Raw genomic sequence first — 26,889 nt, 5'->3', positions numbered from 1 at the left:
CCGAACCGAACGCTACCTCTGGCACCCTAATTGAGAACAGCAGGTAGAGGGTAATGGACCCCGTATTGGCCTAAATGATATGATAGTGGTGACAAAGTAGAATATAGACCCCAGCTAAACTCAGCTTTGAGGCACACGTAGTAATGTCTGTCGCGAGTGGGAATAAAGCTGATAAGGCCTGTAACTTAATACTGGCCTCAGCCATCCATCTGTTGTCCATATACTACAAATAGCCATGGCTGAGCCATATCTTTTACTTTGCTGTCCATTCCAATTGGCCTTATATGTAATGGGCCAGGTGAGGACGCATCGCAAGGTCATGGTTGGATATCAGCGTGAGGCCCGGGCCTTTGTGCCTCTACTGCGGCTAATCGTGCGCCCACAAATGGCCTAGAGGTTCAATATACTAAACACTGTAAACCGCGAGACCAAGAGGCTTAATTAGAGAACATATATAATACGAGAGCCAATGATTAATTTAAACAAACAAAATTAACACAATTAATACACCAAATGTAGGAAGAAACTATGAACGTGCCGATTCAGTATCCTTCCCGCATATGCAGCGCTACAGCTCCCAAGGTCTCCCTCATCTACATAGAGCTTTACTCTCCCGTCGTCCAAGTCATCCAAGTGAACATTTCGCGAGGCCTATGAGGACTGAAAAGCTTTAATTACAGTTTTGAAAGAATGCTCACCACTTCTAGACATTTGCAGGGAGCTTGTACTCCAGCATCTCCCTTATGTTTAGCCGAATAGAAGGCCCCATTGAGGAGCACACATGCGCACTCTTCCAGTACACTCCTTTAGCACCAGACGGCTTGTTCGCCTCGATAGATTTCTGTAAATACATATGACCGAGTAAATTGTGTTGGATCCTCACACTATCAACAAAATCCCATGTATTTTTTCCAATGCGAAAGAGTGACAGATAAAGAATATCACAGGACATACTACTGCAGCCAGAAAATTCACAAGGAGATCTTCCTCAGGAAAGTCGACCTTCCCAAAAGGAATATGCACTATCCCAGTTTTATCAGCTCTGTATTGAACTTTTCCCTGCTTAAATTCTTCTATTGCCTTCAATAACTGCAAGAATCTTATCGTAGTCAGTGAAAAGTCATGAGACGATATTCACATAGAGAGTGTAACAGGCTCGAGGATGCCCGGCTGAATAAAATGTAAAATAATTCCAAGCATTCAAAAACCAATTAAGTCATGGAGAAAATATTGGGGGGGAGAACTATACCTGATTGCTTTTTGCGACTGTGCCGGTTTTTGGATTAGGCATCAGTCCCCTTGGTCCCAGAATCCTCCCCAGGCTGGCGACCTGGTGCATTATACATGGAATTCAGACACACATTAAAAGCAGTATCACCGATTTTATAATGTAAACGGAGGGGAAGGGGGAAAAGAAAGAAAGAAAGAAAGAACCGAGAGAAAAACACTACTTAGGAAAAAATGACCACCCTAAATGAACATCAAGTGAATAATCAAGCAAAACTTGCATGGCCATAAGTGCACCCTCCACGGTTCAGAGAACATGCATCCTCCGATGAACACATTCCAAACGCAAGATCATTCAGACATAAGCACATGTGTCCTATGGAAAGCATATGTAGACATGATTTCTCGCTTCCAAGAAACTAAAAATGTATGTCCAGTAAGTTACAAACTGATGCAATCTCCAAAAATTGATATCCAGCAATCTCAACTGTAAGCCTAAAAGGAAAAGCTCAAAGGACAGGTCCTCCTAAACCCTCATGATCCACAAATGTAGAATATGCGAACCAGTTATCAACATACAACCAACGCTTTTAATCTTGACAAAATAAATTTAACCCATTTTAAATATATATAATTGACATTAAAAAATAAATAAATAGAAACTAACACAAAGTTAAATCAAGGAAATTGAGAAATTTGAAGAAAAAGGTCTTGATAATATCCTTTTACTAAGCTCAATTGAACCAGAGGTATGCATTCTCATGAATATCAACGAGTCAAATCTTTTCCCTCATCCATTAACTCATGACGTAACCCTTTAGAGTATTTCTTATCAGTAGCAATTCACTATTATTAATGTGAAATAAATCATTACTTGTACAGGCACATTAAGTACAAGGTACTATGGTGAACAATACGAGTGAAATGAACATTTGATATAAAAACTTTGAAATAAAAAATATATATGCATGAAACTAGCTGATGACAACTATCTTTATACTCTTACGAAATAAATTACAAATTCAAACTATGATTTTACAAGTGTTGTACAAGTGACCCGCAATCTACAAGTCAAATACTAGTGCCAATGAGCTTATGCATATTCATGAATTAAAGAGGCCAAGCATGGTTGGACCTACATTACATTAAGGGTGGCCAGTTGCCCTTAATACTTTTCCCCTGCACATGTAATACCCGCACACACATGCACAAACACAAACCCCACAGAGTCAACATTGACCCATGCTGAAGAGCAAAAGCTGTTGTTAGATATTATTTTCTTCTCTAATAATGAATTGCATTTTTCCTTTCTTTCCCACTAAGTGCAACCCTAACTAATACTTCCTTTTCTGCAGATTTAGTTGATTTAACTTTGAAATGGAAACTAATTAAATTAATAACAAAATTCAAATAAAAAAAAGGTGATTGACCTTGAGTAACATATATAAATAAATAGAAAGTAAGAGAGACAAGGAGAAAGCGAATTCCTTGAGAAAGAAAAAAAAAAGTGGGTTGATAGATAGAGAAATGACCACAAAATTAAGTCTGAAACTATTGATTAACAGTTTTTTAATGGAATTATAGGAGGACCTTATTGAAAACTAAATGTTAGAAAAGTAAGAGAAGTCCTCCCTTTTGAAAATAGTATAGGTACAGATAAAGAAGAGCCTAGGCGTTTTCAGAAATGTGCAACTTCCCTGCAGTTAAAATTACTTGAAAATCTTGGCAGCGCTTACTACATTTATCATCGGAAACTTTAGTTTTCTCCATAAAATAGAAGGACGAAGCACTTCTCCTGAGTCATTTCTAGATAATTATGATTAATGTGAAAATTAAGGCAGGACTAACCTATATATCATTTCCAGAAAATAATTATTATAATACTCAATCTTACGAAGGGATAAAACTTCATTTCTACATTAACATAATTCAATAAAGTTGATTCCACTCAGAATATCGTGGCTCCATCCCGAGTTCAGATATAATAATTCAATCTTAGATGTCTGCTATATATAATTTGAAAAACTATCTTGTCAAGAACACCAAATATATTTATTGATTTTTCACAAGCCAACGGCTAAAGAAATAACTATCTACTGATATGTTTGCCACTGGAGGAAAAGAAACTACCAATAAATTTGGCAAGGAGTTCTGCTATACATTTTTGAAAGGCAAAACAATAGAATCACCAGGTGCTACTGTTAATAAAATCATGACCATAATAAAGATAGATCAGCACCTTGGGCATCATGTCTTCAGAAGCAATCAATTTGTCAAAATCCATGAATCCTCCTTTAATCTGTTCAATCAGGTCATCCCCACCAACCAAATCCGCTCCTGCATTTTTGGCTTCATCGAACATCTCACCTGTATATATTTATCCCATCGCTATAAGTCTAGGACAAGGAATTGACTATTGATATTTCATTTCACATTAGACAAGCTAGTAGATCATTCACTGAATATACTAGAGTTGTTTTCAAACCACGAAGAATTTTTTAATGTAATATTCACAGTTGGTGAGAATTACAAACTGCGATGGTGAGTATTACAAACTGACAAACTGTGATGCCAAACACAAATCAAATGTTCCATCAACTTTCATATAATGGAACTCAATCTATGATGAATTGTTCGAAATTAACTAACAACGAGTTCAATCACAATATTGTTCAGGTGTGACATCTTGTCCCAACAAATATCATGATGCAGCCTGCAAAGGCATGGAGAAAGGAAGGATAACGACTAGACAGAGCAGGATCCAGCCGCAGAAGCATTAAAAGAATATTAACTTTTTTTCCTTTCTTTTTAGCTAAAAGAAAAAGATTAGCTACAAAAATCTTCCATATAGAAAGTTTGAATTCCGCTCAAAACCCTTAGAATATTCAAATGACATTCAAACTGTAAGCATAGGAAGATTGATCTTAATTGACAGAGCATTGAGAGAGCAACATTTTTATACATCTCCACGCATGATCTTGAGTAAGCACGGCCACTCGAAGATGCAGGGGGCCAAAACTAATATGAGCTTGAGCGATTACCTTGAGTAAGCACTGCCACTCGAACAGTCTGTCCCGTTCCTTTTGGCAAATTAACCTAAACATGAAAGCCCCAGATGCTAATGCAAAATCATTCGACCTACAGATATATCCAGTAATAACTTAAGATGCAGAAAACTTACCGTTGCCCTAAGCTGTTGATCGTTATACTTGGGGTCGATGTTGAGACGAAAATGGGCTTCTACAGTTTCAACAAACTTAGTACCCGACGTCCGTTTGAGTAAAGAAATTGCTGTCTTCAAATCGTACTCCTTTTTGTTTTCTCTCAATTTTTGAATTTCCAAGAATCTCTTAGACCTTGTCTGACAGTTAAACATACAAAAATAAGAGCCCGAACCTGAGATATTGACTTATGGTGTATAATGCCTCAACAAAAATGATCATCCTGACAAACACTCTGAAAAAGCACTGATAGAGAACTATAGATTTGAGAAATCAACATCAAATGCTTGACAGCCATTTCTCGGAAAAAAACATACAGCACACGGTCCATTCGCGTTTCATGTCCACAATAAAAAATTATAAGCTAGAGACACGAGTTGTTAGCTCAGTAAGCAATCTCATGGTAAACATTCCGGTCAACTTCTTTGTCAAAGCAACTGTAAGATGTGACATCACTCGCTAAATCATAAGTCTATCTCATATAAAAGCCAATTTCCTCAATGCCAATAGCTACATCTCCCTGTTCACATAAGAATTACTGAAGAGGAGAAGTAGCTCACCAAACATCGCTGCCTAAAGCACAGGCCAAACAACAAGCGCAGGTAAATGGCGTAATTATCACGAATGGCTCCAATCCAATCAAGGCTACCAAGGAAACTTACATAGAAACTCTCAGCTTCTATGGAGATATGAGCAACCATAGCCCTAGAGCTCACTTGGTCCCTAAAATGGCTAGATCATCAGTGACGAATAAAGGAACCTTATCCAAATAGGAAATCAACACACACTGGAAACCGCAACTTCAGACGGAGCTAACGATCAAAAACAAGAGCCGCCCCAAAAACCAACGAGAAACAAACAAGCAAACATATGATCATCGCACAAAGACGAGCGCGTACTCTGTCCCTCTTGAGCGGCAATGCGGCCTTCCCCTTCTTAGGCTTGGGAGGAGCGACAGTCGACACAGCGCCACCCTCCTCCTCCACTCCCTCCTCGGCCACCTCAGCCTCGGCTGCAACAGCAGCCACCACAAGGGACGCGCCGCTCCGGCTCCTGACTCCGTAACATTCCTGCGAGTACAAGCTGACGCACTTGCTCGACCTGACTCCCCTCGAGCTCAGCACCAGAGAGCAAAGGGACGGGGGCTTGAGGAGAGGGTTGGGGGACTTGAAGGAGAGGAGAGAGGGATTATTGAGGTCTTGGTGACATACTGCGGAGGACGCGTAGGTGAGCATGAGCGACGAGGCAGCAGCGCAGGTCGCCATTCTCGAAGATTCTCCGATTGAAAAGCGACGCTCGGCGTCGGAGAGGTGGTTACGGGAAAGAAGAAGAAGAAGAAGAAGAAGAAGATAAGAGCGCGAGACAGATACGAGCGGGCTCTTGCTTTCACTTCATTACGGTACAGGAGGTAGTCAGTTTAGAGAGACGAGGTAGTTTATGGGCCGAGGGGTTGTGGGAAAGCTCATTCATGTAATTTCTCTAGCCCAGGCCCATTAATATAGAAAATTTGAGTGGTCCAAGCCCACCTCAAATAGGTTCCTTTATTTATTATTATTATTTTATTTTTTATTTTTTTTAAAAAAAAAACCTGAATATATGAGATGTTTACGGCGGATTTTAAAATCCCGTAGTATAGGTAAAATTCGCCTACCGACAGTAGTAGAGTCTGTTAATTGTACCGCATTTCGTAATAAGAGCTGCCGATTGCCAAATAACCAGTCTTCTACATTTATGTAAGCCAAAAAAAGGGTCTTGACCGGCTCTCTGAGACACTTGTTTTGAACCGATGGTGTGGGTTGCACGTGGACCTCTTCTAATCTAATCCTTTAGCCTCAGGACAGGCATTTCCTGACCATACACATTGATATATATGACAAATTTAATAATTTAGAGGGAAAAAAAATAATAATCCAGTAGTAACAGCCAAAGTCAATTTTATTCCCACTAGGACATACGCCAAGACCTATTGCACGCCATGGTTTCACGACTGACATTAGACTTAGGGTGTATTTATTTTAACTTAATTAAATAAGTGTTTAAAAGTTAGTTATAATATAGTTATAAGAGATAAAAGATCTAAATTACTTATTAAGCAAAAAATCACGTGATGAAATAAGTATAAAATTTTAACTGGATAAGTCAATGCCCAATTGACTTCCGGATAATAGGGTTTATACCGAAAAAGAATAAGTAAAAAATTTTAATTTAATGAATAAGTCATTCTTTACTTATTGATACTATTTATCTCTCGCAAAACTTTTATTATCCTTATTCATTATTCACTTCTTCGTGCACATCTCTTTCTTTAACTAATTAAGTACTTAATTTTTTATTACTTAATTTATCAAACGCCATCTTAGTTCCACGGTACATGTCATCGACGTGATTGAATGGAAATTCTCTACTTGTAAGTATAAGAATCACCCCACTCCGTGTCTGTATTCTTTTTTGGATGAACCGAGTCCGTATTCTTTTTTCGATGTTTTAAGTTCTGTAACTTTCTTGACATATATACACAAATGTTAGAGGGATATGATAATTCGGCCATCTCCATTTCTTCGGACCAAATGTGACATTGCGTTCATTCAGTTGCTGCAGGCCAGACCCAGATAGGGAGATAGTTCCATTCTGTGAGAGAGATGGCTTTCACCTTCTTCTCCACAAAGCTCTCCACTCCCTACTACTACCTTACCGTTCCATCATCCCCTCACACCCTCAACTCTCTTGTTTCTCAGCCCTTCCCCACCTTCAACTGCCTTCTCAACCTCCCTCTCCACCACCATTCTCCCTACCACGGCAGCCGAACACTCTTAGCTCGATCTAGAAATGGAGGCAGCCCCGTTAGAACTGGTGGTGGTGGTGGTGGCGGTGGCAGAGGAGGAGGTGATGGACGCGGAGGTGGGGACGAGGATGGTGCCTTCCATAACAGAAGAGAAGCTCTTATGGTTCTCACAAAGGTCACATATACTAATTATAGAAATATTTCAGTTAGTCAATGCATATTTGATGCTTCTTTTAGCTAGCTTAATTACATATGTTTCTCAATGGGCATCAGCTGAGGAGGCCGGTTGAGACCCTGCCAAAGGATCTGGCGGCAGCAATAGAGGCTGGGAAGATCCCAGGATCGGTGGTGGAGAGGTTCTTGGAGCTTGAGAAGCAATTGATTTTCCGATGGCTGCTTCAGTTTGGAGGGTTTGCAGAACGGCTTCTCGGCGATGATCTCTTCTTGGCTAAGGTCGCCATGGAGTGTGGTGTTGGCATCTTCACCAAAGTTAGTAGCATCACTGTTATTTATTCTATTTTTTGAAATTTCAGGAATTGATGATTTTAAATGGAAGTGGAGGTTATAGTTTTCGATCATTTCCTGGAACATGTTTGTTAGTGTCTGGAAATAAAGGACGTACTTGCATTCAAATGATCTGTCTTTATTTCTCAGACAGCTGCGGAGTGGGAGCGACGTAGGGACAACTTCGCGAAGGAGCTCGATTTTGTGTTTGCGGATGTGGTATAAATCTAGAAGCAAAATGAATCTGTCCGATGATGAATTTGCATTATCTGCAAGACAAATTTTTATGTAGTGTAAGTTTCTCTTGTTATGGAACGACTCAGGTGATGGCCTTAATAGCAGATTTTATGCTGGTTTGGCTACCTGCTCCCACGGTCTCCCTGCGGCGTCCACTTGCAATCAGTGCAGGGACTTTGTCTAAGTTCTTCTATGGCTGCCCCGATAACGCATTTCAGGTGTAGTTTTCCCTCGGGAAATGTCCTTCCATTAATTGATTTTACGTAACTCTTCCGTGGACTCTCCATAAGACGAAATGGTTAAGCTCGCAGGTGGCTTTGGCAGGAACATCATATTCGCTGTTGCAGAGAGTCGGCGCAATAGTGGTGTGTCCATGGATTTAAACTGAAGTAGTTCCATCAAGCTTGCCCTGCTTTGGTTCGGAACTGATGGAACGTCTTTCTGTCTAGTGCAGCGTAACGGGGCCAAGCTTTTCGCAGTAGGCACGGGTGCTTCATTGGTAAGCGGAGCACTTTTTGGTCATTAGGAAATTACGGCTTCCTCTCCTTAAGACTGAATGAGGGAATTACCGAGCTTAATTAATTTCTTTCAGGTGGGGACTGCATTGACGAACTTGCTGATCAATGCCCGGAAGGTCTTCGATAAGTCTTTCGCCGTCGACGGAGAAGAAGTGCCCGTCTTATCCACCAGTGCTGCCTATGGAACCTATATGTCAGTTTCAAGCAATCTCAGGTTTGAACGCAATGACCCACAAAAGCCTCGTAAAAATATACTCTTTGCATGTCTAGCCGAATCAATATCTGTTCCCTGGGAAAAACAGGTATCAGGTGCTGGCAGGAGTGATCGAGCAGCGGATCCTCGAGCCATGGCTACATAACCACAAGCTCGTTCTCAGTGCAATTTGTTTCGCCTTTAGAACTGGCAACACTTTCTTGGGCTCCCTATTGTAAGATTCAGTATCAACCTAATGAGGCATATATATCTAAGTGCGAGATTCTCAAATGACCACAACTAACTGTTCTGATCTCTATATACATTCCAACAGGTGGGTGGATTTCGTTCGCTGGATTGGCATTCAGAGGACCCGAGAACGGTAAGTACATTTTGATTGATACGTATGTACTACTTATACATCCATGAATGTATATGTATGTACATGTGTACGTTTTGCATGTCTAGAAGTACTATCCAAATTATATTAGAAGGCTACAATACACGATTGTAGTACTACTCTCCAAGGGCTCAAATTGGGAATATGTCCCTGTATGCAGAATAATTAGCATGCCATTTCTGTTGAACACCACACCTAATTTCCTGCAACATTTAAACGATAAAAACACAAGACATGCACTTATAAAATAATAATAATAATAATATAAGACATGAATAATATTAGAATTTACTACTAATTTACTTTCATATATTAGTCATTATGTTCCAAATATACATACAATAATATGAATGAACTTCTTGTCTAATCACCTGTTGTGGATAATCTCCATTCTCCATCTGATAATTAATCAGCACCATTTCTGCCCGAAGCAATGGGGTTTGATCTCTCGAAGCCTAACAATCGGTGTACGTAAAGCTTACCAGAAGTTCATATATATCAGATAATATCTCTAACAATTTAGACAAAGAATTTGCAATTAATGCATGTCGCTTGCGCAGCTTTGGCGAGAGCTGATACCGCCCAATTTCTGTTGGTTAAAATTTGATTTTCCCTTCCAAGCTTGTATTTACATACATATATATGTGTGTGTGTGTGTGTGTGTGGTGTATGTGTATGACAGCAATGCGAGGAACAGTTTGGCTGTTTTACTTGATGAGAATCTTCACCTCGTTTTCGCATGAGAGATGATGGCTTTCTCCCCCACCCTCCAGAATCGAGCTGTTTCGACAACAAGAAATCGCAAGCTCTTCTAAGTTCTAATTACAATGAATTCACTATTTTCGTACGATTTAACACCCACGACCAGAGCAATTATCCCAAACCACGATCCATACGTGCACCAGACTCCCCACGAGTCGTATCTATTACTATAAATTGCAATTTTCAGTTCTTTGAGTTTGATATTTCCTCTGACATGATCTTCAAAGCCAAAATGGATTAAACTGTACATGTACTTTTGAGTAAACCAGGAACCCATTGGGCGATTGCGTCCTTTCAAACGAAACGGATTGCCTTTGAGATGCAACTCCGGTTCCAAGTTAAACCAAAGGAAAATTTAAATTAATTCTTCCATTTTCAATTCCGTCCTATTCCATTTTCACTTTCGTCTCCTTTTCCGAAGAGTGAATCAAACAGCAAACCCACCCCTCAGCTTAGGCTCTCCTGATTTAGTCGGGTTTATCTTAACTAATAATGAAAAGGGCTTTCCGTGTGGATCACGCAAGCCACTGGGCTTCTCATGCCTTCCATTAATTAGAAGCCCAATATATTAGAATCAATTGAAGGCCCATTCATCGTTAAGATGAGTTGAGCCCACGCGACACTCTCTTCTTTTCCCCTGCTCCGCTCCTCCTCCTCCTTATCGGTCGTCATATACTCACCTTCCTCTTGCCCGCCCCATCAAAACCCTAACGGCGGCGGCCATCTCTGCTGGAAGCGAAGATGACGCAGAAAACGGCCCTCTTCAAAGGCCAAAAGAAGAAGAAATCAATCCCCCCCAGTCGCCATGGCAAAGTACCTCAAACCCGCAAAGGTTCGGCACCTTAAATTACCGTTTTGTAATATATATATATATATACATATCTGAGAACATATGTGAGCTTTATAAGTAAGTTCGAAGAATCCCAGGTGTATAGAAAGTGCTAAATGACTCTTGCGATCGGTCTCTTTCAGGGAAGAGATTCGTCAAGCCGTCGAAGGTCACCAGGGACATGGAGACGGATCGAGTGAGTTTCTGTTACCCTCACTTTTGCTGAGTTTTCTTGAATTCGTTTGAGGGGGGTAAATCTGTGTGCTTTAGGGTAAATATAATTCAGCATATCTGTTCAGTCTTTTTTTTTTTAAAAAACAATTTGATGCCTATGCCGTGAGGATTAGTCTGCTGGGGTTGATAGGAATATCAGCTCCAGCACCTTGGTCTGGCAATGTCAATATGTCGTAAGATATATTGGCTTATAATTATGGCGCGCAGAAACAAATTGTGGGTTCTAGTTTTGCTTGCGCAATCGACCAAAAGAAGAAACTTTGCTGGAGTCGATTCATTGGTTGATTAGAAATCGCTTAGACAGTTGATTAGCCGCTGTTGGAATGTTGGGTTCACAGCAGAAGCAACATGTTATATATCTTTGGGACTGGTATTTCCAAATCGACCCAGTGTTGGGAATGGTATTGGCTGCAAGCTATATATTTGCATTGGTCTCTTTTCTTGTGTCTTGAAGATGGATTTGGAATGCTTCTGTTCGATGATAAGTTGCAATACCTCCCGAACTTATGAAGCAGAGCATGCCTATGCTCTAACTCGAGATAGATGTATTTTTCATGATGAAACAGGAGGTAAGCAAGTTTATAAACCAGTGCAACGAGATTAAAGCGGCCACTGCTGCAAATAAAGAAGGTGGCCAGTTGAGTGTTGTGAAAGTTCAATCGGAGTCCACGGGTGGCGAGAAGAAGTAGCCTGTTGTTGAAGTTATGCTGCTGGTGTGTAAAGAATGTGCTGCAATGCAATAAGCACAGCAATTTTGTTTTCTTGGTAGATGCGGCTTCACCCTGCACCTACCTTAGAGTTCCGAGTTCCTTTTTTCGTCTCTTGTAGCCATTAATTAACTCATGAATATATAGAAGTAATGTACGTCCATATCTTTCTGTTTTTTTTTTGGATAAGTAAGGTCCATATCATGTTGCAAGGAATTTGTACTATGTCTCAGTTCAACAGAAATGGTGAAGATCATTGGTTGGGAATCAGGACCCGTCTCTAATTGTTGTTTCAACTTTCTGGTAGTCCTTGTTCTTCACCCCCTTACACTGTGTTTGGAAATGATTCATTAAGGGGAAGGGAAGGAAAGGGAAGGGAGGATAAAAATTAACCTGGTTTGGATATAGTCAAGGGGAGAGGAAGGAAAGGGAAGGAAAGGGAAAAATTAGACATATTTGGAAATTTTTTAATGAATTAAATTTTAATTATTCTTTTCACCTCCATTCAATCCCAAATCGCGGTTGAAAGAAAATTAGGTTTTAGAGGGGAATCGAGGTGAATAATTCTCCCTCATTCTCTTTCCCCGTCGTTAAAATTATAAAATCATACGGGGGAATTTTTCTCTCCTCTTCCCATCCTTTTCCTTTACCCCCAATCCAAAGAGAGTGGTGATTGTTCCACTTGTGCTTCCGCTGCTTATCATTTGACAGTTAAAAATAAAGTAGTGATTAATGCTCCTTGTTCTCGATAACCTTATGTAATTGGTTGATACCCGTGAGTTGCGTGATTATTTTTTTATCCATTTTTGTATGACTAGAAATAAATAATTAAAGGATTTCACATGTGAATGAATAAAAATTCAGACAAGAAATGATCAGCCCTATAGATTCCACTACGTAAATATATGAACATGACAAATTGTGAGGGAGATTCTAAGAATGAAAAATTGTTATGACAAATGAATACTTATCTAATAATATGAAATAACATATATATATATATATATATATTAAGAGATATGTAGAAAGAGCGAGAGAAATTATATCTATAGATATAGGGATTAGAGCATAAGGGAAAATCATTGTGAATAGAATGATCACGTGTAAAACGGTTTATAGACTAACTAACATGGATTAGTTCAAAAGATTCGGCATTTGTTCTGCTTAAACAATATCTAAAGTTCAAGTCCTTGTGAAATGCAAAAAATTTATGCTTTGAGAATTTTACCAATTAGTGGGCTAATCCAGCTTGACTAAATTAGTCGGATTTCAATTGGGCTTTCGAATACCATGGTTCATGCTGAAAAAAAAAAAATCCATAGACTTTACGTACATATATATCTACAAAAAAGAGTCTATATGTACATGCAATATATACTCACTGATATGATATAGGGAAGAGAAACTTGACACCGTTTAACATTTTAGTTCAAATGTTTAGTATTTTTTTTTCAAGTATATGGTATTTTAATTCAAATGTCTAGCATTTTGGTTCAGTACTAAATACTTTAATTAGAATACTAAATCGTCGATAAAAATACTAAATAATTGAATTAAAATACTAAATGGTGTCTCATAACAATGTGTCATGTTAGAAGGACGTTTTAACGGTCAAATACATTCTCATTATGAGAAGGAGCCATTTGAGAACGGAAAATTCAATCAATTAATCATCTGGTTGTGAAATTGCTATCATAATTAATTAATTAAGATCCAAGTTGCCTGTTAGGAACGGTGCTTAATTATCAAAGAGACGTGTGTATGGAACAAGACAAATAATGGACATTCGCATTTAACGTGGGTATGTATACATACCTATGTACGGGGCATATATACATACGATCCGTTTTGGTGACATATGGACAAGCGAATTCAATTGCTTAATTGCTTGTATCAGTAAAACTTGGATAGATAACACAGCACAATTGTATATTAGTTATTTTTATTTTAGGTACCATACCTACACTGGAATTTCCTAGCTATCTAAATATAATATACTACATAGTATATACCTTTTGAATATTCTTATATATGCATCTATGTATTCATCTTGGCATGTATATTCTCGGGATAGATGTTGAGTTTGCACTAGATACAACTACTTGCTAGCATTATATTTTATATATGCACGACCCATTTCATTCCATGGAGGAGTAAGACAAAAGCTACGTGTACACTTTCCTTCTTTGTTCATCTAACGTGATATCACGTATGATTATGTCACGAGATATATAAAAAATATTATTTTTGTCAACAATAAATTATTTTTGTTAACAATAAATTTTTTCTATTTTTATTTATATATTAAAAACTAAAATGTCAAATCCTTATTAATTTGTGATATTGATACATAGTATCACGGTCGCATAGAGGACTTTTTCTTTCTCCAGAACCAGAAGCCCTCGCAGAGACTATTATGTTGGCAATGAATTGATCCCTTTTTACAGAATCGCTTTTACCGATAGAAAGTTGTTTTCCCGATTTGGTTTGCCCTTCCATCTCTCTCTCTCTCTCTCTATATTGTCTCTTTAACTGCTTATTATCACTTTGAATTTGATTCTCTCCTGATCGAATGGCATTGAGCAATGATCATATCATAACTAAAAGGAAAACCACCCTCTGTCCCATCCAGTTGTTGCTCAAAAAGTTCAAACTTTTCCGGCATCCCCGCAATCCTTTCTCGGCTTGACTGCATCTGGAAGCTATTTTTTTGTTCTTACAATGTTCTCATCGAGGGCCGATTATATTGTTGTTACAGATAAGGCGGTGGTCGTACCACGATGTGATAAGGGTGTCAGAGATACAGAAAGTGCTGGACATAAGTGGAGTCCAGACCTACATTATAAATAGCAAAATGGTCGTGTTCTTCAACGAGCGGCCGCAGCCGAGGCCTGGAAAGGGAGTCACCCAATACCTGCGACTGCGAGGTCTGTGGTCCTCTATTGCGGGATAATGGTCAAGATAAGAAATTGTGGAGAGAAATTGGAATGGAAAATAAAATTAGGGGTAAGACACTTCCAAAAAGCTTTCTCAAGGATAGTTATTTCCCGGCCACTACTTCCAGGTGGTTTCAACGGAAAAAAACTAATCCCACGAGAACAACTTTTGAGTTTTAGAACAACTTGACTGCAAATCAAAGATCGTTCCTCCAACTACGAACCCGACCTTAGAAAGATTATATCAAATAGAATACTCAAAGGCTCAACACTCTCATACATAGTTGAAAAGCTTCGCAGCGCTTTATTTATAAAGAAATGGGTACCAAATTGAAAGTGCTCCAACGGACAAGAAATGAATTAATTCAATGATATACTTAATTGCATGAATTACGGGCATTGACTTGGCATTTAACTTGAAAAATCAATAAAATTAAAGCCAAGGCCAATTAACCAAGAATTGTTTTTGTAACCAACGAAAGACTCCAACGGCAATATGTAATGAATGGAATCAATCATTGAATAATACTCAATTTATACAACATCCTCGACATCCAGTTGCAAATGTAGAAGCTACTACTTATTATTAATGAAATATCTTATTCAGCAAAATAAAAATAAAAATACAACATCCCCGACTTCTTCCGCTTCAGCTCCCTCGGCTGCAAGGTTTTATTATTCTCATTTGTTAGTAATGAGCAGCTTTTTGTTAGGCTGGTACACATGACCTGGTGTGTCGAGAATATCGAACTAGCAAAAGTGGCATTTCAAGGCCGTGCAGTGGAAACTTCTTGAATCGAGAGAGGAACAAATTCAAGTGAAGACAGCAAGAAACAGACAGAACTCACACCTTCAGAATTACCAGCAACTCCGAGCGCAGAACGTAGCAGAGCAAGCAACCAAAGAAGAACAAGAAAGCCCCTTGGCATCGTCTTTATCGAAAGAGAAGCAGAAGAACAGAACTTGGAGATGTTTCGGAGGGAATTGAAGGGGTTAATCCCAGAAAACTACGGTAATGCGGAGACTCATTTCAGAACATGAGCTTCTTTGAGCAGGCCAATGATTCTTCATTGATTTTCATTACTCGGTTTCAGTGGAAGTTCCCGGAAACGAAGATTTGTTCTGGATATGGAAAAGGGAGCGGACCAGCCCAATAGGTTGTTTGTGTTGGCGCGAAGATTGGGCTATCATTGATGTCAAGGTCTTCCCCTTAATCAATCATTGACGTCAGGGTCCCATACCATGTTCTTCCACTCCTTAAACAGTCAAATACGCTTGATTAACTTGGCTCTTTTCATTTCTGTTTCCTCAGCGACAAAAGGTCCATCGTACTTAAGCTCGGAGAGTATACGAAGATGGTCGGTTAAGTATGACATCCCTATGATTATCCTAAGCCATTGATCCTCGGTTTCCTTGTTCATTTCTGTTCGAGAACATCTAGGAACTCTTCCCGGCAGTCTGCAATGGCCGTCTGAATTAAGCTCTTCTGCTGTTAAAGGATTAATTCTAGTGACCAGTGGAGGCCACAAGCAGGACCTGTGTGAGCTCTTGACCCGAAGAGTGGAGAAGCCGGGTCCTACTGTGGCTGAATCGGGAAGGATTTTGCAGCTGCAGAACTGTGTCAAGAGGAGTTCTTGTCTGAAATCCGGCATATGGCATGTAGCCGTTCGAATCGCAAGGAACCGCGACAAGGACCTTAGAGAGTCAAATGACACAGGGAAGCCTCGTCGAAAACTATTGCACCTAATATAATATCCTCATTGGACCCCGCCATCACCGAGGCTCACGTGAATGGACCAAGGTTTCTTTTTCTCCATTCATACTTTTTCGTTATTGAAACTACTGATCCCAACTCCAAACAAGAACTTTCATCAAATGATCAGACTTTTTTCGATTTAATTTGGAGCTAAGCTCAGCATTCAACTCTGGACATGTCACTGAAAGTAGGGAACATCATTCGGATTCAAAACTTTTATCTCAGAATCGTTTCGGGTAACAACAAGGGCTGAGAACTTTTTTGCAAGTTTTCCATACAAACTTCTTCGAAGCGCTCTAAAAAATATCTCGTCTTTGGGATTAGATATGATTCATTATGGAAGGAAAGGGAAGGGGAGGGAAGGGAGTGGAGGGAAAAGGGGAGTAAAAATCAATCTCGTTCGGATATAAATATAATCAAACAAGGGGAGATGGAGGGAGGGAGGGAGGGAAGGGAAAAATTAGTCATATTTGGAAAAATTTTAATGGATGAACTTTTAATTATTCTTTTCACCTCCATTCAACCGCATATCGGGGTTGAAAAAAAAATTGGGGTTTGAAGGGGAATCGAGGTTAATAATTCTCCCTCATTTTCTTTCCCCTCCATTAAAATTACAAAACCAAACGGGGGGGATTTTTCCCCTCCCCTTCCCCTCCCCTCCCCTCCCCTCCCCTCCCTTTACCCCCAATCCAAATAGGGGCTGTAGAGGAAAGGTCAAGCCCAAAAAATTTGAACAATAAATGAGATATACAAAATCAAACCCCCACGCTCAACGAATATTTCAAGTCCCCTACGCGAAGCACGTACTTCCCTAGGGCGATCATCCGGATCCCAAATTCATCGACCACGCTGAGGTCCTTGCACACGTCCACCCTGAACCTCACCGGGGTCTCGCCGTGGGCCCTGACAAAGATCTTCTTGAAGCCCAGCAGCTGTTTCCTAGGCGACCCGTGGACCGAGGGCGGGCTGCTGAACAAGAGCACCGAGTGGTGCCCGCTCATCTCGCCCAAGTTCTTGACACGCAAGTGGATGTCGAATCCTAGGTTTCGGCATGTCTGTTTGTCGGCATATACGGACTTGCCTTTGTCCGATGATTTGCAAGTGCGATTTGACGGGACAGACACCAGCTTCGGTGCCTTGTCCAGGTGGTAAGTGAACTTCGAGTAGCTCAGTCCATCACCAAATGAATAGACCGTATCGCCGCTGTAGAACCGATACGTCCGCCCTGGGTAGCCCGTGGCCGGGTCAGGCCTCATGTTCATGTTTGTCATGGGGACCTTTTCCACGTATGATTGCGGGTACCATGTGATTGGGAGTCTTCCACCTGACGAAATAAATTGCAGGGTCAGAAATGTGAGGATATACGAGTCGAGAAACGAAGTGCAAGAATCGGCAATGCTCAGATGAGGATTGCCAAGCTCAAGCTCCAGGATCAAGTATTTCCATACTCGAGAGTTTCGCATCAAGTCACACTCAAAAGACTGAAGCTCGACCCGGAGCTCGGGCTCCACTTCCTTTGATGACTGTCTACTGGGTCTAACCCAAACTTGACTAGAATTCGAGATCGGTCTCACTCTGCCCAAGTGACAAGCTGGGGAGAAAAGGATAAGCCAGCTCTCTGGAGAATGTCATTAATTTGAATAGAGAACAAACTCACTAGGATTGTAGGCCCCGAAAATTATGTCGGCCATCGCAGCTCCTCCGGCTCCGCCAGGGTAACCCACCCACAAAATGCCCTTGATCTTATCGTTATCCTTCGCGAACTGAATGTCCACTCCCCCTCCGGACATGATCACGAGGATCACTGGTCCTTTGGACGCATTCGCGACCTCTGATACCAGGAGGGCCTGCTTCCCCGGGAGAAGGAGGCCGACCCTGTCCCGACCTTCACCTTCGATTTTTTTACCTTCAACGCCCATTACGAGCACCGTGGCATCAGCTGAGGCCGCAAGTTTCTTTGCGTCATCGAGCTGAACCGTGGTGCAGGACGCGTTGTTAAGACAACCCGGAGCATAGGTGGTGGGGGCATACGCATTCAGGCCCTGAAGGGGAGTAACGTACTTGCACGGAATGCCTGCAAATTTCAAACGGCACAGATTTCACCTCACTCCTTGTTTGAAAAAAAAATAAAAAATAAATATATATATATATATGGAAACTGTTTTCCGTTTCCAAAAAATCAAAAACTTTTTTCTATATCAATTCCAAGCTGGCCTCTGCTCGAGTAGTTTACCTGCATAGTTCCCGAGCATGCTCTTGGTGGCGTTAGCGTTAGGCCCGATCACCGCCAGGGATTTGATCGACGACAAGGCGAGAGGCAGGGTGCCTTCGGCGTTCTTGAGCAGCACAATGCTCTGCCTTGCAGCCTCAATGGCAAACTCCTGGTTCTCGGGCTTGCACACATCCGCGGGGCCAAGCTTGCCGTAGAGCGGATGCTTCCTCGGGTGGCCGTCGAAGAAGCCAAGCCGCATCAGAGTGGCGAAGTTGTTCGAGACGGCCTTGTCGATGGTAGCCTCGTCCAGGAGGCCGGCGGTCACAGCATCCTGAGTGTGCCGGCCTAGGAATGGTCCGCAGTCCACGTCAACCCCTGCAGAGCAGCAAATCCATTGACTCCTCGCGTTTTGAAAGCCATCCGAATTTGCTCCACAATACTTTGAAAATCCTTTCACTTTGGCCCCCCATTTTAATGTGCCTCTTAACATGATTTAAGGCTTATTATTATGTCATGTTCGATAAAAATCTGATTAGTTACAGTTAATTAGGTGTAATGAATCCACTCTTGTAAGGTGGAGTTGCCTAATTGCATCCTGCATGCAATTGTTACTTGACGGTAATACTAAGTTGTCAGCGTTATAGAATGGTTCCATTACATTTAATAATCTAACACTAACAAAAAATACCAATCTCACCAGCCCGAATGGATGCAGCAGCAGCCTCTGCTGCTGTCTTGGTGTAGTGCTGGTTGCTGAATAACACGTCCACCGCATCGCAGTCGGTAACGATGTAGCTACAAAGCAGCGTGCAAGTAATTAACTCATATGAGCGAAACCCAACTGCCGATTGGAAAATGAACGTGTATAGGATTATCAGATGTGCAGATGTATAGGCACACGCACACATACCCGTTCAGTTTCCATTGGCCCCGAACAACTCTGTCAAGAAGGTCTGGGTCTGCGCAGGCAGGCTTGCCATTAACTTGGTTGTACGAACACATAAGTCCAGCGGCATTCCCATCAACAACGCAGCTCTTCAGAGATGGTTGGAACGTATCCTCCATGTCTTGTTGAGTCACCTACACTCGCATCACAAGTACAACAACACAATCATGCGGCTGAAGGTGCACAAGAAATTAGTCCAAGAGAATACGAAAATCCGAATGTGTCGGGAAGCATCATCATGCAAGATATCATAATTTTCATCACTTCTCACATGAATAATCTACATGCATGACAGTTCCGACGTTCCAATTCAATCTGATTAGCTAGTGGCAGAGACCCACCCACTTATAGGGTGTCGTTTGTTCCGCGAGCATCAACTTTCGAAACGACCTAAATGGGATATTATCATGCAATGCCTAGAACTCGCGTAAATACGTGCATAATTTTCAGAAGGATGATAGATCATAAGTTACAATGGCATTGAAGTGGAATCGGTCAACTCCCTTCCAGTCTTCCAAGTCGTATGCCGTGTAATGCTTGCAGCAGGCAGCGACCTTGAGCCTGTCCGGATCACCGTCATCTCTCTGCTGCAGGCCTCTCACGTAACCAGCCCCGTACTTGCTGCTGAGCAACGGGTCCTCCCCGGGAGTCTCTTGCCCTCTTCCCCATCTTGGGTCCCGGAATATGTTAACGTTTGGGGCCCAAAACGTGAGGCCGGCCACCCCCACATTGTGCATTGCTCGCGCTTCGGTTGAAACCACCTGGGGCAGAAACATTGAAAGTCAAGTTCCACAATCCCAGTAACAATCTTAGGCCATCCATCTTAACAGCCTGCGAGCTGTGCTTTCTTTATCTTTGGAGTTCAGATTCTCCGTTTCTCGGGAAGATTTGATGTCTGAACATTTCTGTGAAGAATAAATGCTTTCTAGCAGCTAACTCCAAGGCCCAGCAAGAAATCGTCCACGTTTTTTCTTGGTGGAAGTTAAGTTAGGGAAGGGATGGCACAGAAGATTTCGGCTTTAGGAGTTTATGGTAAGATTTTAGTTGGCATCTTTACAGCTGGTCATGGCTGAATTTGGTGTGAAAGTCTTGACATTAACTAGGAGGATGAAACCGATCCCGGTCCAATAAGGATTCCAGAAAGATGATTTTCACACCAACATCATGCATTTTTGTAGAGTGAGAGTGGTTTGTGATCGGGCAAGGGAAGTTAACCAAAAGATATGGATTTATAACAACTCATTGTTATAACAGAAGTGACGTTCGACGCGGCAAAAAAAGAGCAACAGATGAGAGGGAGAGAAGAGTATGCTGGGCTGGTACGTACCTTTCCGATGGTTTTGAACAGTGTGGTATTGAACGAAGCTGCGGTGAGGATAACCTGAGGGAAGCTGGTTGCTGCCGGCACTATGCTGGTGAACCGGGTGGTTCCGGCACCTTGGGGGCCACCGGGGCCAGTCTTGGTGATTCCATGTAGAGCCTCGTTCCACCACACGTACCTGGGTATCCCGAGTCTGCTCACGGGTACAGAATCGTTCCCCATGAAACCGATCTTCTCCCGCAGGGTGAGCCTCTTGACCAAGTCCGCGACCCTATCCTGAACCCCGAGGCTGGCATTGCAGAATGGGAAACCCATCAAGGTCGGGTTCGACTCGACATCGCAGGCGAAGGCGGGCGTCTGGGCCGAGACCCGAGGCACAGGGTCCAAGTCCGTCTGGGCTGAGACCCGAGACAGAGGGGCCAAGTCCAACCAAACGGAGCCGAGGCAGAGGGCCAAACAGAGCGAAACAGATGAGTTGAAACAGAAACAGAGTCTCCTGTTTCTCATGGTCATTGGATCAAACAACCTCCGGAAGAACGAAAGGAAAGAAAAGAAAAGGGACGGATGAATGGGTTTCCGATCTTGTCTGTTTTCTGGATATTTAAACTGAGAGGGAATTTGGGTTGTAAAGTGGGAAGAAAGGGCGGCTGATGAATCGGCTTCATAATAGGCAGAAGCAGAAGCTTGTCTTGTGGACGACCGTACAATCTTTTATTTCAAAGATCAACATGGTATTCAGATAAGATCTGAGGACAGCTAAGGGAAGGGAAACTAGTCTCAATGAGTCTCTTATCCGAGATTAGATAGTGGCCAGACTGACTCGGTATTGTATATACGATTGTAACGATTATAAGGAAGGATAGTCGTAGATAACAAGTCATTAATTGTGTATAATAAATTTGATACACTTTCCATACTTGTATTCAGAATCTTGTACACAATTACTGTATAAATATCAGTACACAACCTATGAACAGTAGGTTGGATTTCTCCCAAACATTCTAAATCTCTTTATGGTATCAGAGCCCTAGATCGGGCATTATCAATTTTCTTCTTTCTCATCCTTCAATCTTCTTTCTTTCAATTCTCAATCACAGTCCATCGTTTTCAATGGCTGATTCAATCTCTGCCTTAACCAATTCTACCTCTGGAACAATCAATTCCAGTCAACCTCACTCTTTACCTGCAACAGTTTCCACCGAAATAATCAATCCCAATCAGCTCCTACCTCTACCTGCAACAGTCCCCACCATACCGGTTAAGCTAAATGGCAATAATTATTTTTTCTGGCAGGGCATTATGAGTGCACTACTGGAAACTTACGATCTACTTGGCTATGTCGAAGGGGATATTCCAGCTCCAGAGAAAACAATTTCAAGGGATGGTATCATTGTTCCCAATCCAGCTTTCAGGCAGTGGGTAATGAGAGACAAATTTGCTCTTACCTGTATTATACTTGCTCTGACAGAAGAGATTGGCTGCAATATCGTCGGTCTGAAGACTTCCCGTGAAGCATGGACCGCACTCGAGACTATGTTTCTTGCACAGACAGCAGCTCAGATTGATTTTCTTGAACAGCAATGGCGCAATCTGCGAAAAGAAGGCAAGACAGTACTGAAATACATCAATTCAGTGCGACAATTAGCAACAAGATTTGCTCAGATCGGAAAACCAAAATCATCTGAGCAAATTAATCGAGCCATTGTAACAGGTCTCGGGTTAGACTTGGAACCGCTAGTTCTCGCACTCTCTCCGTCTCTCACTGCCATGACAACCAATGAACTTACCAATCTCCTCCTTCATAATGAGTCTCGACGCCTTTCTGCCTCCACCGTGACACAATCGGTCATGGCACTGACCTAAGGACTTCTCGGACCACCGCCTGTTGAAATGCATTACTCCGACGGAAATGGAGGAAAGGGACGTGGTAATTTCAAGGGTGAAAGAACAAGAACAATGGAGGAAAAGGGAAGAATAAGGGAGGCGGAAACCCTAATTTTGCAGGAAATGGAGGAGGAGGAGAACGCGGATGGCAATCGAGTCAGACCTGGCAATCGGGTCAATTTCATAACCCGGCTCGCAACCCGGCCCAATATTCGTATCTCTCCAGCCCACCGGTTATTGGGCAGAACATCCAACCCGGCCCATCTCTTCATGGGCCTCCATATGGCACCGGGCCTTCAGCTGCTCCTATTAATAATCTGATTTGTCAGATTTGTAACCGTGTTGGACATTCTGCTCTTTTTTGTCAGACTCGTGATGGGCAGGCTCATTTTGCCCAAGCCTCTTCTGCAGGGATCCATGATCTTAACTGGTATGTTGACTCAGGAGCCACTCATCATATCAGCACTGACCTGGCAAATTTGCATGTTCAGGATGATTATCCAACATCGAGCCAGCTGTTCTTAGGAGATGGTAAATCTATACCCGTAGTAACCACGGGTTCTTCTTATTTTCCATCCTATATTCGTCATCTACACATGAAAAATATTCTTCACTGTCCTAAAATTTCTAAAAATTTACTCTCCATTTCTAAATTCACTCGAGACAATACTTGCTTCTTTGAACTTCATCCTGATTTCTTTGTTGTAAAGGACCTTCACACGCACCGGGAGCTAATGCGGGGACCAGTTAAAGATGGCATGTACTGTTTCCAACCGGAAGACAGATGTACCCGTGTTCCACATGCTCTCCTTACTACCTCCAAGTTTGCTACATTGTGGCATCAACGTCTTGGACATCCTTCTTTTCCTATTGTTCGTCGTGCTTTACCTGCGTCTGTTTCATTGAATAATGATGACAGTGGTCATATATGTTTCGCTTGTCAACAAGGGAAAATTGTGAACCGCTCTTTTCCACTTACTCATAATAAAAGCAATGTCTTTCTTGAACTCATTCATATTGATATCTGGGGGCCTGCACCTATTACTTCTCATACTGGATATCAATATTATATTCACTTTCTTGATGACTACAGCAAATTCTCATGGCTCTATATGATGAAATCCCGCTCCGAAGCCCTGTCTATCTTTCATACTTTTCGCTTACAAGTCGAAAATCTATTTGGTCGCAAAATCAAATTCCTACAGTCTGATGGAGCTAAGGAATTTCTCTCTCACGCCTTTCAAGCTGAACTTCAGAACAATGGCATATTCCATCTTATCTCGTGCCCCCACGTCCCTCAGCAAAATGGCTCTGCAGAACGTAAGCATCGACACATTGTTGAAATGGGACTTACCTTGCTCTTCCATGCCTCTTTACCTCCAAAATTCTGGAATTATGCCTTTGAAACTGCAGTTTACCTCATTAATCGTCTTCCTGTTAAATCACTTAAGTTTAAGTCTCCATTTGAGCTTGTCTATGCACGACCTCCAAATTACTCTACCTTAAAGGTTTTCAGGTGTCTTTGCTTTCACTACCTACGTCCCTATACTCGTCATAAATTAGAGCATCGGTCTGTCCCTTGTGTTTTCCTTGGTTATCCCACTCATTATCAGGGATATCAATGTCTAGATCCAGTATCTGGTCGTATGTTTATATCCTCCCAAGTGATTTTTGATGAGCAGTCCTTCCCATATCGTTCTGGGTCATCTGTCCCGGCGGGTTGCAGACAGACTCCTCTTTCACCCGTACATGCTCCAGGTACGCCATTATTATCCCCAAATAATACCTCTTCTACAGACACATCTTTATTTGACATCCTTCTTCCAGTGTTTCCCGTACCAATGTCCACTAATAATAAAGGTGATCCTCCTAGAAATACTGGCTCTCCTGAACTTGCAGATTCTCCTGGACATAATGGTGGTGTTACATCTCCGGCTTCTCGAGTCATCAATCAGTCTGATGATTCTACGAACTCTGCACGGGTTGCTCAGGCTAATAATCCTGCTCCTCAGAGGACTCATTCTATGGTAACTAGGTCTCGTGATGGGACTCATTCTATGGTAACTAGGTCTCGTGATGGGACTCTTCCTGCTCCTCGTTTTGTCATATCTCGGCATCCAGCTGCCTTCTCTGTTTCTGCTGATCTACAGGAACCCCGTACCTTCTCTAAAGCACAAAAGGATCCACATTGGAGAGCTGCTATGGAAGAGGAGTTCCAAGCTCTTATTAATAATCATACATGGGACCTAGTTCTTGCTTCTCCTTCGAGAAATATCATTGGCTGCAAATGGGTTTACAAGATCAAACAGAAGGCTGATGGCACCATTGATAGGTATAAAGCTCGTCTTGTTACCAAGGGTTTTAATCAGCGGGAAGGTATCGATTATGAAGAGACCTTTAGCCCTGTCATCAAGCCAGTTACCATTAGAGCTGTTCTTTCTATAGCTGTCTCTTTTCGGTGGCCTATCAGACAGCTGGATGTGAAGAATGCTTTTCTCCATGGTCATCTTAGTGAGGAAGTTTATATGAGTCAGCCTCCTGGATTTGTCGATCCTCTCCGTTCGGACCATGTCTGTCGCCTGAGACGCTCTCTCTATGGTCTCAAGCAAGCCCCCCGCGCTTGGTTCCAACATCTAAGTAATTTTCTTCTAAGCTTGGGATTTATTGGCTCCATTGCAGACTCGTCCCTATTCATCTTACGAAGCAGGACTTACACTATTCTCATTCTTGTGTATGTTGACGACATTATTCTCACGGGAACTCCGGGAGCTCCTTTTGATTCACTAATGACTGCTCTTCATCAGGAGTTTGCGATGAAGGACTTAGGACCGCTCAACTATTTTCTTGGTATGGAGGCTACGTTTGACAAGCCAGGGCTACATCTCACTCAAGCAAAATATATTCATGATATTCTTTTGCGGAGTTCCATGCTGGATTGCAAGCCCATTAGTTCGCCAGTTGCCTTGGGTGCTCGTCTTTCTCTCCATGATGGTGACACTTTTGAGGATCCTTCTCTATATCGGAGTGTTGTTGGGAGTCTTCAATATTTGACTCTCACGAGACCAGACATTGCATTTGCTGTCAACCAAGTATGTCAATTCATGCATACACCTACTACAGTTCACTGGGCGGCGGTAAAGCGCATTCTTCGGTATCTCAAGGGTACTATTACTTATGGACTTCTTTTTAAACCGGGCCCCATATCTTCCCTGCATGGCTTCTCTGATGCAGATTGGGCTGGCAATCCCGATGATCGTTGCTCTGTCAGTGGTTTCGCTATTTTTCTTGGTCCCAATCCGATTTCTTGGAGCTCCAAGAAGCAGCGAACTGTAGCCCGCTCCAGCACCGAGTCAGAGTATAAGAGTCTGGCTAATGCTACTGCCGAAGTTATCTGGATTCAATCCTTACTTTTGGAATTGGGAGTTCGTTTATCTAGTCCACCAATTCTATGGTGTGACAATATCTCGGCTCTCTACCTCACAGCAAATCCTGTATTTCATGCTCGGACAAAACATATTGAAATTGATTATCATTTTGTACGCGAGCGTGTAACTCACAGGCAGCTGCTCATCCGCTTCATCAGCACAGATGATCAACTTGCTGACGGTCTTACCAAGGGACTTACTAGTTCTCGCTTCTCGGCACTTAGGTCCAAGCTCAACGTTGCTCCGTCCCCGTTGCGCTTGCGGGGGAGTATAAGGAAGGATAGTCGTAGATAACAAGTCATTAATTGTGTATAATAAATTTGACACACTTTCCATACTTGTATTCAGAATCTTGTACACAATTGCTGTATAAATATCAGTACACAACCTATGAACAGTAGGTTGGATTTCTCCCAAACATTCTAAATCTCTTTAACGTTATTGAAATAAACTGTTAATAACCGAATCAGACTATCAGATGCGACTGGCTCTATAGGTATGGAGCCCTTCACATGAATACTCATGGATCCCATTGCAACAGAAATATGGAACATACCAATGGCAGCAAATGCCGCGTCTATCTTTGCCGCATCAGATGGGGACGAAACAGCAGCTGATATAGAATTCTCCGTTTTAACTGGGTGAGATAGGGGGATGTAATGTAACAGCAGCAGCTGAAACTGACTTCTCCGCCTGAACTGCCTGTGAGGGGGATGGAAGTGATCCTGAATTCCCTGGAGGTTGAGAGGGAGAAGATGCCTTATTCGCATCATTCTGGGTGGGGCACTTCAGCAC

The 26,889-nt window shown here is 42.0% G+C and overlaps 5 protein-coding genes across 5 annotated transcripts; 3 read left to right on the top strand and 2 right to left on the bottom strand.

Moving 5' to 3' along the window:
- Positions 1–431: 431 nt before the first annotated feature.
- LOC116197688 (50S ribosomal protein L1, chloroplastic) lies at positions 432–5,838 on the bottom strand. Its single transcript, XM_031527894.1, has 7 exons — positions 5,348–5,838; positions 4,409–4,588; positions 4,269–4,323; positions 3,467–3,594; positions 1,250–1,330; positions 955–1,089; positions 432–841 (listed from the first exon to the last, which is right to left on the bottom strand). The coding sequence occupies exons 1-7, from the start codon at positions 5,711–5,713 to the stop codon at positions 704–706; spliced, it is 1,083 nt and encodes a 360-aa protein (XP_031383754.1). The 5' UTR covers positions 5,714–5,838; the 3' UTR covers positions 432–703.
- Positions 5,839–6,970: 1,132 nt separating this feature from the next.
- On the top strand, positions 6,971–9,276 carry LOC116192727 (protein RETICULATA-RELATED 4, chloroplastic-like). Its single transcript, XM_031521351.1, has 9 exons — positions 6,971–7,405; positions 7,504–7,719; positions 7,885–7,953; positions 8,058–8,189; positions 8,283–8,336; positions 8,426–8,470; positions 8,564–8,703; positions 8,792–8,917; positions 9,017–9,276. The coding sequence occupies exons 1-9, from the start codon at positions 7,088–7,090 to the stop codon at positions 9,066–9,068; spliced, it is 1,152 nt and encodes a 383-aa protein (XP_031377211.1). The 5' UTR covers positions 6,971–7,087; the 3' UTR covers positions 9,069–9,276.
- Positions 9,277–10,485: 1,209 nt separating this feature from the next.
- Positions 10,486–11,884, top strand: LOC116192728. Its single transcript, XM_031521352.1, has 3 exons — positions 10,486–10,676; positions 10,817–10,869; positions 11,474–11,884. Exons 1-3 carry the CDS (start codon positions 10,586–10,588, stop codon positions 11,594–11,596), a joined length of 267 nt encoding a protein of 88 aa, XP_031377212.1. The 5' UTR covers positions 10,486–10,585; the 3' UTR covers positions 11,597–11,884.
- A 4,891-nt stretch (positions 11,885–16,775) lies between these two features.
- Positions 16,776–21,501, bottom strand: LOC116195257 (beta-xylosidase/alpha-L-arabinofuranosidase 2-like). The gene is made up of 7 exons (XM_031524296.1): positions 20,792–21,501; positions 19,938–20,225; positions 19,429–19,598; positions 19,216–19,313; positions 18,540–18,893; positions 17,964–18,380; positions 16,776–17,630 (listed from the first exon to the last, which is right to left on the bottom strand). Exons 1-7 carry the CDS (start codon positions 21,296–21,298, stop codon positions 17,062–17,064), a joined length of 2,403 nt encoding a protein of 800 aa, XP_031380156.1. The 5' UTR covers positions 21,299–21,501; the 3' UTR covers positions 16,776–17,061.
- A 394-nt stretch (positions 21,502–21,895) lies between these two features.
- Positions 21,896–22,648, top strand: LOC116207851. The gene has a single exon (XM_031540966.1). It carries the CDS (start codon positions 21,896–21,898, stop codon positions 22,646–22,648), a length of 753 nt encoding a protein of 250 aa, XP_031396826.1.
- Positions 22,649–26,889: the final 4,241 nt, after the last annotated feature.

Source organism: Punica granatum, chromosome 1, assembly GCF_007655135.1.
Source record: "Punica granatum isolate Tunisia-2019 chromosome 1, ASM765513v2, whole genome shotgun sequence".
NCBI lineage: Eukaryota > Viridiplantae > Streptophyta > Magnoliopsida > Myrtales > Lythraceae > Punica > Punica granatum.
Note: the sequence above shows the minus strand (reverse complement) of the source record. Positions and strands in the feature narration are given on the sequence as shown.

Bases quoted from the DNA above. Each gene is read 5' to 3' on its own strand.
- LOC116197688 (XM_031527894.1), bottom strand. From the start codon at position 5,713: ATGGCGACCTGCGCTGCTGCCTCGTCGCTCATGCTCACCTACGCGTCC. The intron at 3,595-4,268 runs GTAATCGCTCAA...AAATATATACAG, and splicing joins AGTGGCAGTGCTTACTCAAG to GTGAGATGTTCGATGAAGCC. The intron at 842-954 runs GTATGTCCTGTG...ATGTATTTACAG, and splicing joins TGAATTTTCTGGCTGCAGTA to AAATCTATCGAGGCGAACAA.
- LOC116192727 (XM_031521351.1), top strand. From the start codon at position 7,088: ATGGCTTTCACCTTCTTCTCCACAAAGCTCTCCACTCCCTACTACTAC. The intron at 8,471-8,563 runs GTAAGCGGAGCA...AATTTCTTTCAG, and splicing joins TAGGCACGGGTGCTTCATTG to GTGGGGACTGCATTGACGAA. The intron at 8,704-8,791 runs GTTTGAACGCAA...TGGGAAAAACAG, and splicing joins TCAGTTTCAAGCAATCTCAG to GTATCAGGTGCTGGCAGGAG.
- LOC116192728 (XM_031521352.1), top strand. From the start codon at position 10,586: ATGACGCAGAAAACGGCCCTCTTCAAAGGCCAAAAGAAGAAGAAATCA. The intron at 10,677-10,816 runs GTTCGGCACCTT...GGTCTCTTTCAG, and splicing joins AGTACCTCAAACCCGCAAAG to GGAAGAGATTCGTCAAGCCG. The intron at 10,870-11,473 runs GTGAGTTTCTGT...ATGATGAAACAG, and splicing joins GGGACATGGAGACGGATCGA to GAGGTAAGCAAGTTTATAAA.
- LOC116195257 (XM_031524296.1), bottom strand. From the start codon at position 21,298: ATGACCATGAGAAACAGGAGACTCTGTTTCTGTTTCAACTCATCTGTT. The intron at 20,226-20,791 runs GTACGTACCAGC...TTTCTGCCCCAG, and splicing joins TGTTCAAAACCATCGGAAAG to GTGGTTTCAACCGAAGCGCG. The intron at 18,381-18,539 runs GTAAACTACTCG...TGAAATTTGCAG, and splicing joins CATGCTCGGGAACTATGCAG to GCATTCCGTGCAAGTACGTT.
- LOC116207851 (XM_031540966.1), top strand. From the start codon at position 21,896: ATGGCTGATTCAATCTCTGCCTTAACCAATTCTACCTCTGGAACAATC.